At 42.7% G+C, this 16365-nt stretch overlaps 1 protein-coding gene across 2 annotated transcripts in view; it reads left to right on the top strand.

The window, feature by feature from the left end:
• flt4 (fms related receptor tyrosine kinase 4) overlaps window positions 1-15601 on the top strand; it is a 225652-nt gene extending 210051 nt beyond the window's left edge. For both annotated transcript variants that reach the window (XM_043703133.1, XM_043703132.1), the window contains exons 23-30: window positions 1265-1387; window positions 2803-2914; window positions 2994-3093; window positions 7255-7360; window positions 8923-9062; window positions 10762-10882; window positions 11626-11711; window positions 13956-15601. In XM_043703133.1, the coding sequence (XP_043559068.1) occupies window positions 1265-1387; window positions 2803-2914; window positions 2994-3093; window positions 7255-7360; window positions 8923-9062; window positions 10762-10882; window positions 11626-11711; window positions 13956-14166 (999 nt within the window). In that variant the 3' untranslated portion in view covers window positions 14167-15601. The remainder of the gene's footprint in view (window positions 1-1264; window positions 1388-2802; window positions 2915-2993; window positions 3094-7254; window positions 7361-8922; window positions 9063-10761; window positions 10883-11625; window positions 11712-13955) is intronic.
• Window positions 15602-16365: the final 764 nt, after the last annotated feature.

The raw sequence follows: 16365 nt of genomic DNA, 5'->3' as shown, positions 1-16365 counted from the left end.
GCTAATAGCATGCTGGCCTTCGTAACAAGAGTGATTGAGTATAGAAGCAAAGAGGTTCTTCTGCAGCTGTACAGGGCCCTGGTGAGACCACGGCTGGAGTATTGTGTGCAGTTCTGGTCTCCAAATTTGAGAGAAGACATTCTGGCTATTGAGGGAGTGCAGCGTAGGTTCATGAGGTCAATTCCTGGAATGGCAGGATTACCTTACACTGAAAGACTGAAGCGATTGGGCTTGAACACCCTTGTGTTTTGAAGATTGAGAGGGGATCTGATTGAGACGTATAAGATTATTAAAGGATTGGACACTCTGGAGGCAGGAAACATGTTTCCGCTGATGGGTGAGTGCCGAACTAGAGGACACAGCTTAAAAATACGGGGTAGACCTTTTAGGACAGAGCTCAGGAGAAACTTCTTCACCCAGAGAGTGGTGGTTGTGTGGAATGCTCTGCCACAGGGGGCAGTGGAGGCCCACTCTCTGGATTCATTTAAGAAGGAGTTGGATAGAGCTCTCAAAGATAGTGGAATCAAGGGTTATGGAGATAAGGCAGGAACAGGATACTGATTAGGAATGATCAGCCATGATTATATTGAATGGCGGTGCAGGCTCGAAGGGCTGAATGGCCTACTCCTGCATCTATTGTCTATTGTCTTGTCTATAGAGGGTGGTTCACATGTGGAATTAACTTGGAAGTGATGGATGTGGACACAGTAACAATGTTTAAAAAACACTTCTATAAGCACAGGAATATAAAAGATTTGGAAGGATATGGGCCAGGAGCAGGCAAGTCAGACTAGATTAGTTTGGGATTATGGTCAGCATGGACTGGTTGGACCAAAGGGTTTGTATGACTGTATGACTCTAATGGCAATTGTCTGACACTTATGGCCTCTATTTTTGCATTTCCATAAGTGGAACCATTTTCTTTGTGTCTACTCTATCAAATCCCATCATAATCTTAAAAGGATTAATATTGGGTCATCTCCTGACCTCTTTTCTGGAGTAAAGATTCCCAGCCTGTTCAATCGATCCCTTTCCTGGCCTCCTCTATAGTGTTTTAATTTTTCACAGCAAGGTTGTTGGCAGACAAATTGGGACAGCGCAACAGCCTCCCCAGGTAAAAAGACTCTGAATGCAGGTTCTTGCCCTGAGCAAGCATCCTCTTCATCCTCCCTTCCTGTCCCCATCACTGCCCCCACCTGGCAGGCTGGGCAAAATTCAATCTCTGTAGCTCGCTGCATGCTGAGTGACTGGAACCCGTGTTCAGTGTATTCACAGAGACTTGGCAGCTCGCAACATTCTCCTGTCTGAAAACAACGTGGTGAAGATCTGCGATTTCGGCCTGGCCAGAGACATCTACAAGGATCCCGATTACGTGCGAAAAGGGAACGTAAGTAGCTCGGCCTGAAGTTATATAAGGACTAGGGAACAAAACTGGAGTTAAAATATAGAAAGGATTATGATTAAATTGAATGGCCTCCTCCTACTTGTATGACATCATTATGGACATTGGAGTTAGAGCTGCCAATGAGACACACACTCCTCGGGATAGAAGTTTCCTCCCAAAAACAATGTTGGGGCTTCAATATAGATTTTTCACTTTGACTGATAAGATTTTTTTTAGTGAGAATTTGTATAAAAGGTGCATAAGAATAACAATTACACTTTCTTTTAAAGAAAGGTTGCCCTGAGTGAGTTGGTTAAATATTTATTAAGTAAAGTCATTGACAGGGCTCGGCAGCTCACCCTCTGAGGTGCAGAAGAATACTAATAGCGTGGATTCCCATCCTATTATGGTAATACCAAGGGGCTTTCCTCCTCCTCTTGGCACATAGTGATGTCTTGGCATGAGACATGATTAAAATCCCTTTGAAGGTGAGAGTGCCACATACACAGAAAGGCACCGAGGGTTACAAATCAAAGATGGGTAAACGTGGCTATGATACAGACCAACAGTGATTCAGTTATGTGACAGAACATGCTCAAGGAGCTGAATGGCCTCTTCCTTCTCCTATGTAATGTATGTGTATTGTGTTTGGGGAAACAGGTCAATTTGGGACTCTGTTTTTCAATGACCTCCATCACTGGAGGTTTTCCTTGTCTGTTGTCTGAGCCTGGCATAGACTAAATGATTGACATTGCTGTTCTGATTATCGACTTATCATACAACTACCAGAATAGTAGATGGCAACTTGGAGGATCAATTAGAATACCTATAAATAATCAAGAGAATCTGAGTTCAAATCTCACTACAGCTGTTGGAGAATTAGATGTTTTTTAATATATGTGAATTAAAAAGGTGATCTCATGAAACTGAACATGAAGCTTTGGGATTGTTGGTTTAGAAAAACAAATTTAACTCGTTCCTATTCAACTCAAAGCAAACCCAACTGGTACTTTAGGGAAGAAACGTTATCCATTCTGACAGGCAATAAAATTGATTCTAAATTACTCTGTGGTAGGTTAGCCAGGGATTCAGGTTATTAAATCACCAGCAGTTCAAGCAGGTCCATCGCCACCTGCTCAGGGCAATTAGTGATGGTAAATAAATGCCAATCATGCCAGCAAGACCCATATCCCAAGGCAGGCACAAGTGCTTCACTCTGAATCTAACCTGTGCCATACCTGTCCTAGGAGGACAGTGCAGAAAGAACTTTACTCTGGATGTAATCCATGTTATACTTGCCCTGGGAGTGTTTGAACTTTTCGTAATCGAGTTTTGGTAAAGCACATTAGTGGAGTTTAGCAAATTTAAGATGTCAACCAAAGTATTATAATGTCTGATTTTTTAACGTTTTATTACAGGCTAGACTCCCGCTCAAGTGGATGGCTCCTGAGAGCATTTTCGATAAAGTCTACACCACTCAGAGTGATGTGTGGTCATTTGGGGTCCTCCTATGGGAGATCTTTTCTCTGGGTGAGCAGAAATTACTGCACAGGACTTGGATAAAACAGTGAGCCTCCCATTATGTTACTGACCTCTTGTTTTCTTTCAGGTGTCTCTCCCTATCCTGGAGTCCAGATTAATGAGGAATTCTGCCAGAGACTGCGGGAAGGCACCAGGATGCGAGCTCCAGAATATGCTACAGCAGAAATGTAATCAGGATATCTCTGGATCTTTATAGTATTCTGGGATTAAAAGGGTTAAATTATATGTTCAAACATGAACCTAGTATTCTATTCAGTAGAGCAGATTAAGGGATGATCTACTTGAGCTGTTTAAGATGCTTGAGTGAGTTGATTGGGGCAAATAGAGAGAAACTATTTCCTCCAGCAGGGAGTCCTCTACAAGAACATTTAGCTTTAAAATTAGAGCCGGGCCATTTGGGGTGATCTCACAAGGCACTTTTTCACACAAAAGGTAATGGAAATGTTTAACTCTTCCCCAAACAAAGTGGTCAAAGGAAGATCAATGGAAATGTTTAATCCAAGATGGATGTGAATGTATTAGGGTTACAAATTGAGGTGGGTAGATGCTAAGGTTAAGTGGGACAGGTGTAGGTAGTAGTCTATTTTTGGGGGTATAGATTTGATGGGTCAAAGGTCATCTTCTGCATTGTGCGATTCTATGATTTTAAGTGTCAAGATACAGGTCAGCATGGTCTAATTGGATGATGGAATAGCTTAGAGGGATTAAAATGGCTTCTCCGTGCTGTCCTGTTCATAGAATCCAGCAGTCAAATAGTGCAACAATGTGGCCACCTAAACTGACACAATCTAGCAGGTAGAATCATAGAATCGTACCGTGTGGAAGAAGGCCATTCAGCCCATAGTGATGGTGTTGACTTGATGAAAAAGCCATTCAATTAGTTCTACCTTCTTTGCTCATTTCCCATAGCACTGCCACATTTTTCTCTTTAAGTATACATCCAGTCAGACCTGTTTCCACTGCTGTCTCAGCCATATGTTCCTGATCTAATATGTACTATCTAATATGCAGAGCTTCAGCAGTTTAGGCCTATACTTGCTGGTAGGTTGAGAGAAAATCAAATTGAAGTACATAAGGGGATTGACAAAGTAGATGTATTGCTGATGTTTCCCCTTGTGGGGCAATCTAAAAGAGAAGTAATAGTTTTAGGATAAGTGGTGCGGGGAATGGATAGGATAAATAGACAAGGTCTTTTCCCTGGGGTGGGGGAGTCCAGAATGAGAGGGCATAGGTCTAGGGTGAGAGGGTAAAGATATAAAAGGGACCTAAGGGGCAACTTTTTCACACAGAGGGTGGTGCGTGTATGGAATGACCTGTCAGAGAAAGTGGTGGAGTTTGGTAAAATTACAACATTTAAAAGGCATCAGGATGGGTATATGATAGGAAAGGGTTTACAGGGATATAGGCCAAGTGCTGGCAAATGGGACTAGATTAGGTTAGGATATCTGGTCAGCATGGACAAGTTGGACCGAAAGTCCGTTTCCATGCTGTACATCTCTATGACTCTATGGTAGCAGATTTAAAACAGAGATGAGAGGAATTACTTCTCTCAAATGATCATGAATCTAGAATTCACCACCCCAGAGTGCAGTAGACACTGGGATACTGAATAAATTGAAGGAAGAAATTGACTTTTAAAGGGTTAAAAGATTTTGAGGAGTGGACAAAGAAGTGAAGTTGAGACCAAGATGAGATCAGCCATGATCATATTAAATAGTGAGAGACACTTGAGAACTGAATTACCCCCTCCTACTCCTGGAACTTATGTTCTTGCCTGCCTTGGGACTATTTAATGGGATAGGTAGAGAGAACTTTACTCAGTATCCTGCTTGCTTTCTGTTTTAAATTTGTCACCCCTTAACCTAAAGGTTAGACCTCTCATTCTAGATTGCCCCACAAGGGGAGACATTGGCTCTACGTTTACTTTGTCAATTCGTGAAGAATGTGTCTGATCATCTATCTCAATTCCACCACTACTTTCAAACCCTGTTCTTATATTTTACAATTCCTTACTGTCAAAAGTCCATTAATCCCTGTCTTGAAAATACTCACCTTTATGAACCAAGGATGGGCCAAAGTCATTCATAGGAGACAGTGAGGTCTGCAGATGCTGGAGATCAGAATTGAGAATTCAAAGTTTGGGAGAAGATTTGTAGCTCGGGTGCTCGTTGTGTGGTTCTGTTCGCCGAGCTGGGAATTTGTGTTGCAGACGTTTCGTCCCCTGTCTAGGTGACATCCTCAGTGCTTGGGAGCCTCCTGTGAAGCGCTTCTGTGATGTTTCCTCCGGCATTTATAGTGATTTGTATCTGCCGCTTCCGGTTGTCAGTTCCAGCTGTCCGCTGCAGTGGCCGGTATATTGGGTCCAGGTCGATGTGCTTATTGATTGAATCTGTGGATGAGTGCCATGTCTCTAGGAATTCCCTGGCTGTTCTTTGCTTGGCTTGTCCTATGATAGTAGTGTTGTCCCAGTCAGACTCATGTTGCTTGTTGCTTGTACAAAATCCCATGCAAGGACTGCACAAAACACTACATAGGACAAACAGGAAGACAGCTAATGATCCGCATCCATGAACACCAACTAGCCACGAAACGACACAACCAACTATCCTTAGTAGCCACACACACAGATGACAAGCAACATGAATTCGACTGGGACAACACTACTATAGATACAAATCACTATAAATGCCAGAGGAAAGATCACAGAAGCGCTTCACAGGAGACTCCCAAGCACTGAGGATGTCACCTGGACAGGGGACGAAACGTCTGCAACACAAGTTTCCAGCTCGGCGAACATAACCACAACAAGAATTGAGAATGTGTTGTTGGAAAAGCACAGCAGGTCAGGCAGCTTTTCCAGCAACACACTCTCAACAAAGCCCTTCATAGTTAAATAAGTACTATTTTGTTGATGTTGAAGTTGAAATTGTGGCAGCAAACATACACACTGCACATTCCCACAAACAACATATGTGATTGTTCATCATCTTTACAAACTTCTGTTTTAGTGACAAATTTGAAGCAATTAATATTAGGAGATGAGGGGAATTTGCATTACTCTCTTTTGAATAGCCTGATTAGATCTTTTACTTCCACCCGAGAAAGCAGAGGGGAAAGACACTGTCAGTGAAGTATTTGCTCAACACTGCACTGTGAATGTCAGTTGAAACTTCATGCTCAAGTTACTAAACCCTCTACCTCTTCACCCAGAGAGCAAGCACAGAACAGGTCAGATGCTAAGTAAAGTTCTCTCTGCCTATTCCTTAAGGAGTGCATGGTCTACTCTTGTTCCTGTTACTTATGGTATTATATAGAAGGCACTATGTAAATGCATGTTCCATCTTTGTGAACATGTCTTATCAGCAAACCATAATTTCCACATCTGAAAATTTTACAGTTAGTAGAAAGAACCTAACCATTGCTCCTTGACATTCCATGTCATTACCATCGCTAAATCCTCCATATCACTACCTGGAGGTTACCAGAAACTAAACTGGACTAGCCATATAAATACTGTGCCCCATTCCCCTCCCATTTATCTCTCCACCCCCGAGGCTCCCAGCCTCATTCCTGATGAAGGGCTTTTGCCCGAAACGTCGATTTTCCTGCTCCTCGGATGCTGCTTGACCTGCTCGGATTTTCCAGCACCACTGTAATCTTGATATTAATACTGTGGCCACAAGAGCAAGTCAGAGGGTGGGAATCCTGTAACGAGTAACCCCTTTCTCCCCAAAGCCTGTCCACTATCTACAAAGTACAAGCCAGACATGTGATGAAATATTCCTACTTGCCTGGCTTTTGTAGCTCCAACAACACTCAAAAAGTTCGATACCATCCAAGACAAAGCAGCTCACTTGATTGGCACCATATCCACAAACATTCAGTTCCTCCCTCTTTGAAATTCAGTGATAGCAGTGGACTGCATTAGAACAACTCAACAAGGTTCCCTAGAAAGCATTTTCCAAACCAATGAACACTACCAACTAGAAGGGCAGGGACAGCAAATGCATTGGACCACCACTACCTACAGGTTCCCCTCAAAGCTGCTCACCATCCAGCCTTGGAAACATATTGCTATTCCTTCAGTGACACTGGATGAAAAGCCCCAAATTCCCTTCCTAACAGCACTGCGGACTGCAACATTTCCAAAAGGATAGCTCACCAGTACCTTCTCAAGGGGCAACAAGGAATGGGCAATAAATGCTGGCCCAGCCAGTGATGCCCACATCCCACGCATGAATTAAGAAAAAGTCTTTTCTTGGAGGAAAACATGTCTTGGAAGGTCTTGATCATTTGTTGACTAACAAGTGAATTCATTACTTCGGCAGCTATCGTATAATGTTGAGCAGCTGGCAAGGGGAACCGAAAGACAGGCCAACTTTCTCTGATCTTGTGGAGCTCCTCGGAGATCTGTTGCAAGCCAATGTCCAACAGGTGAGTCACCTGAACTACTTCACCTAGTCACTTATGATTGCACCTGGAACCCTGAAATGTTTGAGTATAATCATCAGAACCATTTAATAGGCAGACCAAAATAGTCTTTTTCACAAAAATTCACTCAAAGTACTGAATTTGTTCCCTGTGTCTATCTTTGATGGGCTTTCCGCTCATTGTCTCCAAGCCCCAAAGCACTGACTCTCACCATTCAGCAGAACTGAAACACCTCATCCAAATTGGTATTCTGTAGACCACTGGGTTCAGCAAGGCATCGGAACCTAAGGTCAATCTATTGCCAATCAGCTTCCATTTCTGCTTCCTTCAGTAGCACTTTGTGGACTGTGATCAGGAAGTGGGACCCTGCTAGCATTGCCCTTGAGAAAATTAACTAACTCACAAGACAAAGCTTATGAGAAGTCATAGGAATGTGTGATGATGAGATGTTTCATAAAGCTTTCCACATTTGTAGCTATCCATAACCTTGGGCAAATGGTGAACAATATGACTTCTTCATGGGTTCAAGTTCCATTCCAGAGTTCTTTTTTATTGTGTGATATTTCTCATACCATTTATTGCCCATCTCTGAATGCTTTTGTGAATGTGGTGGTGGAAAGTACATCCACAGTGCTGTTAGAAAGGGATTTCCAGGATTTTGACCCAGCGGCAGTGAAGCAATGGCTATATGATCAGAACGTTTGTAACTTGGAGGGGAACCTGCAGCATCTCATGCACCTACTGTCCTTGTCCTTCTAGTTGGTAGAAGACATAGCTTTGGAAAGTGCTATTGAAGGAGGCTTGATATGTTATGCAGTGCACCTTGGAGGCAAACATGTTTCTACCATGGTGGTGGAGGGAGTGAATGCTTAAGATGGTGGGCAGAGTGCCTGGATCTGTCTTGGATGGCATTGTGATTCTTGAGTGCTGATTGGAGCATTATAACTCAAGGATGACACTACCAATGGAATAAATGCTAGCCTTGCAATTGACACCCACATTCCAAGAAAAGTAATCCTTTTTTGTCTGTTTTACTTATGCGGCGGGGCACTCACAAGCTGAATCTGTGTTCAAGCATTTTCTTAGGCTTTCACTGTACCTTTGGAGGTATCATTTAAAATCCTCAGGAATCTCCCTGTCATCTGGAACAATACAAGACAGACAAACATAACCTTTGACTTATTAATTGCATATACATCTTTGACTCCTGACTTTTCCATGGCAGAATAAACTCTGAGGAAATGCTGCCCTGTGTTTCAAAACTGCAATTAAACCAATGCCCCATCTACACCCTCAGTTGGATGGCAAAGGTCCAACACTCACTATTTTGAAAAGAGGGAGTTCTTCCTAGTGCGCTGGGGCATCCCTCAACCAACATGTGTAGAACAACAGACTATCTGGTCACTATCACATTGCTGCTGGTGGGACCTTGCTGTGTACAGATTGGCTGCCATAGTTCCACAATTTCAACAGTGGCTACATTTCAAAAGTGACTCTGAAGCGCTTTGGTATGTCCTGAGGTTATATAAGGTGCTTTATAAATGCAAGTTTATCTTTTTTTTTAGGATGGGAAAGACTACATTCCTCTCAGTATGTTGCAGTGTACGGAAGACGACTTGTGTTTTTCCCAGCCGTGTTCATCCATGTCTCACGGAGATGATAAAGGGTCTAAAACAAGATTACGATGTGACAGTATAGGACCAAGGTAAGCGGTGGATAAAAGGGTTTGTACATGATTGGCCAGTTGCAGGAATACAGCCAACATCTGCAATGCTCCACAACCTCAACCCTTGTGCCAGAGTGTTCTCCTCCTGCTTCAATACCCAAGATCGTGCATCCCAACTCCCACCAGCAGCACCATCCCAGCCAATGCAGCAGGTGCAGAATCTGAAACTACCCTTCACAGTCAGAGATCCCAGCTCCCACCCCAGTGTATTACAACGACAGGACACCCCATCATTGTCTAATATCATCAGACTGCAGTATCTGCACCTCAGAATCCTACAATCTAACACTACCCTTCTCCCTTGATACTTCTTCTAACAGCAGACCTCAGTAATTGTCCCAAGACTCTCAGATTTCAACCCTTGCCATGAGACTTCTGTTCCAGCAATACCAGTGCAATGGTACTAGAATCCATTAAACCATCCATAGGTGTTGCACAAAACCACAGCACATTCTCTTCCATTGCAACATACATGCGCACTACCAATTTCATAGAATCCCTACAGTGTGGAAACATTAGGCCCAACAAGCCTACATTGACCCTCTGAAGAGTATCCCACTCAGACCCATTCCCCTATTTACCCCTGACTAATGCACCTAGCTAACACATCCCTGGACACTTTGGGCAATTTAGCATGGCCAATCCACCTAACTTTCACATCTTTGTGACTGTGGGAAGAAACCAAAGCACCCAGAGGAAACCCACGCAGACACAGGGGTAATGTGCAAACTCACACAGATAGGTAGCCGAGGCTGGAATCAAACCTGGGTCCCTGGTTCTGTAAGGCCACAGTGCTAACCATTGAGCCATTGTGCCTCCCCAATGTTACATCAACACCCACCATCAGGCCCACACACGTGCCTGCCTTCAGCTCCAGACAAACACATGCTTTCAGGTCTGTGTAGACTGATTTTGATTTTATTTGGTTCAGGGGTAGGTTCTTCACTCAGCGAGTCGTAAGTTCATGGAATGCCCTGCCAGTAGCAGTGGTGGACTCTCCCTCTTTATGGGCATTTAAGCGGGCATTGGATAGGTATATGGAGGATAGTGGGTTAGTATAGGTTAGGTGGGCTTGGATCGGCGCAACATCGAGGGCCAAAGGGCCTGTACTGCGCTGTATTCTTCTATCTATCTATTTATTGTAGTCACATGTACCTAAGTACAGTGAAAAGCTTTGTTTGTGAGCAGTACAGGCAGATCATAGCAAGCAAGAACATACAGATCATAGACTTTGTTGAGATTTCAAATTTGAGTGCAGAGTATGTTGAAGGATAGAAGCTGCAGTGTGATTTAAATAGAGGGTGGTACTGGAGTGAGATCTGTATGTGGTTGCTTGATGGAGTGAGGTTTGTGTTGACAGTGAGTGCCATATAGATTGGGCATGATGCTGGGTGAGGTTTCTCTTGTGGTGGGGCTGGAATGAGATTTGTAAAGAGGCTGACTGCTGGAGTGAGATTTGTGTTGAGAGTGGATGTTGGGATAAGATTGTATTGAGTATGGGTGCTGGAGTGAAATTTGCAATGAGGGTGGTGCTAGAGTGAGGTTGGCATTGAGCGAGAGTGCTGAAGTGCAGGTTGTGTTGAGGGTGGATCGTCAGTACCACATACATGGAGGGTGGGTGCTAGAGTATGGTTTGTGTTGACCAACACGTGACTCACTGGAATTTATTTCTCTGCAGATACTATAACTGTGTGTCTTTTTCTGGACATATATCGGGAGAGAGTCAGATTAAATGCCCATCAAGAGTGAAAACATTTGAAGATGTCCCAGTGGAAGAGACAATGCAGACCATGCAAAATGTGAGTAATCCATGTCTCCCAAATCCAGGTTAATACTTCATCCCTTTGTGGCCTCTTTGCTTCCTGCATCTTACTAACTCCCCACCTCCAGCAAAATGGAATGCTTCTTGCCATGTCATGCAATGCTATATGGATTGGTATTTGCAAAAAGATTCTGAGAGATGCGCATATTATAGTGTTTTAAGGTTGGTCCGTGTTAGATTAGCGCATCTCAGAGGGGTCTGGTGGTGATGAAACTGCTGCAATGTCTCAGTCCACTCTTGGGTTAATGAGGTGGGGATGAATCTTGAGCCGGAGTTCCTGACTGGAATGTGGGCCTCATTCTCTGATGGGAATAAGCTCAGGCAACACTTGGACAAAGAGGTCAATAGAAGGGCCCCTAAGCTGTTTGGAACTGCAAATGGCCCATTTAGTAAGAGGAAGATAACTGAGGAATTAGAAACCTTTGCTAGAAGAGAAATTTGAGCACTACAAGAGTCTGATTCACCATTAGTTGCTATGTGCTACCAGTAGAGACCAATTTCATTTCCTGTTTGTAAGTTTTTAGCCTGTTATATCAATGACACAATTACCTCTTTTGAGCACCAGTTTTTATATTTGGAAGTCTAATCTGTGAGCCCCACTGTGATACATTGAACCCAAACATGCTCTGCCAAGAAGATCACTACTGAAACATTGCTGCGATATTTTTGCAGTGCTACTGTTGCAATTTAATTTCCATTCCCTGCCAACCTTTATTTCAGGACAACCAGACAGACAGTGGGATGGTCCTGGCATCTGAAGAGCTTGAGAAGATAGAGATCAAGCATAAAAAGCAAATGGTGTTCAGGTGAGGTGCAGATAGGGTGGAGGGGAGGTGTCTCCTTGATATATGCATTCCATTGTCTAACTGTTTCATAAAACCATAGCCAACCTTGCCCACTTGAAAGCTGTTGCTATTCATTTTCTTTCATTCCCTATGTTGGGGAACAGAACACTTTGCAGTACAGGCATTGAGAATCAGGACAAACAGCCCGCATCCACAGGATGCATTCCCTCCACGACCAATACCCAGTCGTAGCAATGTGTACTATCTACAAGATGCACTGCAGAAATTCACCAAAGATCCTTAAGCAGTAACTTTCAGACCCAAAACCAGAAGGACCAGGGCACCAGATATATAGGAGCACCGTTTATCATCCTGACTTAGAAATATATTGTCGCTCCTTCACTGTTGCTGGGTCAAAACTTTGGAAATCTCCCCTGAGGGCATTGTGGGACAATCTACAGCATGTGGATTGCTGCAGTTCAAGAAGGCAGCTCACCACCACCTTCTCAAAGGCAATTAGTGATGGGCAGTAAATGCTGGCCAGCCAGCAACACCTTCACCCATGAGCGAATAAAAGAAAATACAATGTAAAGCTCCATCCTCATCAAACACTCCCAGGAAAGGTACAGCTCGTGGTTAATACCGAGTAAAGCTTTCTCTACACTGTTCCCCTTGAACATTCAGGGGACAGGTACAGCATGGGATTAAACATGGAGCAAAGCACTACCCCAGCAAACACTAAAATAAAACAAAGAACTGCAGATGCTGGAGATCGGACACAAAAACAGAAATTACTGGAAAAAAACAGCAATTCTGATGAAGAATCTCCTGACTCGAAACATTAACTCTGCTGTCAGACCTGCTGAGTTTCTCCAGCAATTTCAGTTTTTGTTCCCCATCAAACACTGTCAGGACAGGCATAACCTATGTATTCTTTGATACTGTATGAAGGAAGGGGTAAAGATTCAGTAATTAAAAGAATTAATTTTATCATAGCTCAAATTTCACGAAGTCAATGCCTATCACGAAACAAAAAAAACCTGAAAGAACTGCACATGTGGCAAACCAAGCGTTCTAAAGAAGGGTCACTGGATCCAAAATGTTAATTCTGATTTATCTCCACAGATGCTACCAGAGCTGCTGAGGTTTTCCAGTAATTTCTGTTTTTGTTACTTATGCCTATATTATCTGCTACTCGCTTAAAAAAATACTCTCTTTCAGAGAAAATCTGGATAAAATAACCGTTATTCAGCTAATACAAATAAGTCTGACTCTGAATCTCTCCCATTTGAGTCTCAGTTTCACAGCATAAGGGAGTATACAGTCGACAAATTAGTTATGATCTGCTTTATTCAGGACAATTGCTAAAGAAATCTATATGTTAAGCAATCACAACTGGCTGTTAAATAGGTTAACTATTTGATGTATTTGGTAAAACCCTCATCAAAAAGTCCTGTTTCACCTTCCGTTTACGACACAGTGGGTCTGCATACCAATACCCTTTTAACCAGGAATCTCTGATGTGATTGTCAGGATGTGGGCATCACTTCTAAGCCCATCATTTATTGTCCATCGATAACTGCCCTCATGAAGGAGGTGGTGAGTGACTTCCTGAACTGTTGCAACTCATGTATTGTGTGTACACCCACATGCTGTAAGGGAGAAGGTCCCAGGATTCTGACAACAACAACAACGAAGTAACAGCCAATTATATATCCAAGACAGGATGAGCTGTGACTTAGAGGAAAGCTTGGAGTCAGTGGAGTACTCATGCGCCTTCTGTTCTTGATCTTCCAAGTGTCAGAGGTCATAAGTCAATCAAAGAGATGTCGCTCATTCAACACCAGTATTACCAAATAATGTGATTGCACTAGAAGAAGCAACCAACAAGATCATGTTAGAACAGTTTTTGTCTTAAAACATCCCAAGAAGCCTCGCACGAGAGGTATTTAACAAAAATTTGACATTGAACCACGTAAGGAGGCAGCAGAACAGGTGAACAAAATCCTCAAAGAGGTAGATTTTAAGGAGCATTTTAAATGAAGAGAGAGGAATAAAGGGATGAAGAATTTTAGGGAGGAAATTATGGAAAGGAGTTGTCGCCAATGGCAGAGCAATGAGAGTTGGAAGACCTCAGAAAGTTCAGAGAGACAAACTCATGGGAGATGTGTGTGTGTGTGTGTGTAAGAAGAGCAATGACACCTCATCCTTTTTCAACCTTTAGGGCTGCAATTTAACTCCTGTTCTTTTGTTCTTTCATGATAGAAAACCTTCAAGTAAACACACAGACTTGGTCTCAGAGTTTTGCAGACGGCCAGATAGGTGTAGATGCAGATCAGCCTTGCATCCTGAGGCCTCAGGGCAGACCATTCACAGCAATGACTATGGACACCTCTTGCATGGTGCTCAGGAGCACAAGGGATGGAGTACACAGCGCATGGACCCCACCACTTCAGAAAACAACTCCAGCTTCTAGTGCTCAACTCCCATGTGAAGAATCTCCACAGGACTTTTAGTACCAGCCCGAAGCATAATTTTAGACTTTGCTCAAAGAATGTCTTGCTCACTCTAAGCAGGTCTTCAACTGTAAGTGACATGAAGTAACTAAATATCAAACAAACCAAGGAGGGGGAATTTCAGCTGTTTTCCCAGTTGCAAAAATTCAGTTGTTGTACAATCTGCCCAGTTTTCAACTGCTATGATTTAACTGCAAATGGAGACTCGGCTGTTTCTATAACTAGCTGCCTGGGAATAAGTTTGAAACCTACCCCAACTGTGTTGGAGGACTTTAGTTTTCCCATAAAGAAACTATATATAACCGGATTTATAATTATGACATTATTCAAAGAATCCTTTTGAAAGTCTGTTGTTTCCTTTTTTACATTTTTTCTCTAGTTTTATCGTCAATTCACTTGGAATCTGTGTATTTTGACACTATGATATAACAAAAAAATAGAATTTAATAGTAAAGTTGCTTGTACACAGGTTCCTCATACACTGAGGGTAGGGCAGGGACACCCAAATTCTCAGTGTTGACCATTTATTGTGAGATTGTTAATGTTTGTATAAAGAATGTCTGTATGATTTTGTATCAAGTGGTGAGCAACCGAAATCTTCTCTCCTTGAGAATAATCAAGTGATTTCCTTTCTGAAGTGTTAAGATATTGAGATGTTCAGTGTTTGTATCCAAGACAGTCTCACTCTTTCTCTACCACACTCCCTTTCATCTGATTGTCACATTCCCCCAAGTCTGTACCTGTGCTTCCATTTACTGGACTGTCTGACCCTGTCTGCTAAACTACAGAAAAGATACCAAGACTCATACACAGAGGAAAATAAATAATTTACATATCTGCAGTGCTTTTCACAACTTCAGAGCATTCTTTGGCTAGCAAAGTAGCTAGGGAGTACTTTTAAAATGTAGTTATTATGGCTGTTGCACTGCCGAAGCTACGGCAGAGGAGTGAATGACCAGATGATTCTTTTTAATATTGGTTGATGTGTAACTCTTAGCAGCATGTTGTGGGTGGGGGATATCCCCTTTTCTTCTTCAAAATCCATATTGTGCTCCGGTCTAACCATGCTCCAGGTCTGTGCACCGGTCCAACTACAACTACTGACTGCTCATAGATCTAGCTTCAACCTCTGACTGCCCTCCAGTCTAGCTGCAACCCTAGGCTACAGTCCTGTCCATCTACAACCCCACACTGCCCTCCTGTCCATCTGTGACCCCCACACTGCCCTCCTGTCCAGCTGTGACCCCACACTGCCCTCCTAGCTAGCCATGACTTCACGCTGCATTTCCATCCATCCATGACTCCAGACTGTGTTCCCATCAAGCTGGGACTCAGACTGAACTCCTATCCAGCCCCAAACCTAGACTACACTAAATGTGTTTAGACTAGAGTGGTGCTGGAAAAGCACAGCAGTTGAGGCAACATCCGAGGAGCAGTAAAATTGACGTTTCGGTCGATTTTACTGCTCCTCGGATGCTGCCTGAACTGCTGTGCTTTTCCAGCACCACTCTAATCTAAACTCTGGTATCCAGCATCTGCAGTCATTGTTTTTACTTAGACTACACTACATTCCTGTCTTGTTAATGTTTCCACCAACTGCAAAACTATGGAAAACTACCTATTACTTTATAAATCCCAAACGTCAGATTTCTGATGCAAAGGGAATATTAGGGATTTCAACTGTCTTGGTGTCATTTTTTTTTGTGATTTGTTTTACTCATCTTAGTATCTTGTTTCATTCCTGTAATGTACTCAACTCAGGTAAAGCATCCCACCCTTTCTATTCATAACCTTTATTCTTACACCCATGAAAATATTATGCAAACTACATTATACACAGATTAATCAATGTGAATTTTACTGGGAGGAGAGAAGAGGGATGAGAAGAGAGAAGAGGAGAGCGACGGTTCTGTGCATTTCATTTCAACAGGTTTTTAACTCATGCTTTTGGAAAATGAGGAATTTTATTGATTTAAGTGACTGAGATTGTGGTTTATAAATGCTTCCGTCTTCTTGTTGAAACTGATACTTTGATTGCTAACTCTGGGCAGTTTGCCTGGTCTTTAGAGAAATGTGATACTCTGAAATATCATTAATTATTATATATAATGACTTGTGTTTACATCAAGCTTTTAACATAGCAAAATGTACCAAGGTTC

This window comes from Chiloscyllium plagiosum, chromosome 14 (assembly GCF_004010195.1).
Source record: "Chiloscyllium plagiosum isolate BGI_BamShark_2017 chromosome 14, ASM401019v2, whole genome shotgun sequence".
Lineage (NCBI taxonomy): Eukaryota > Metazoa > Chordata > Chondrichthyes > Orectolobiformes > Hemiscylliidae > Chiloscyllium > Chiloscyllium plagiosum.
The sequence above is the reverse complement of the archived record's forward strand: the minus strand, read 5'-3'. Positions and strand labels throughout refer to the sequence as shown.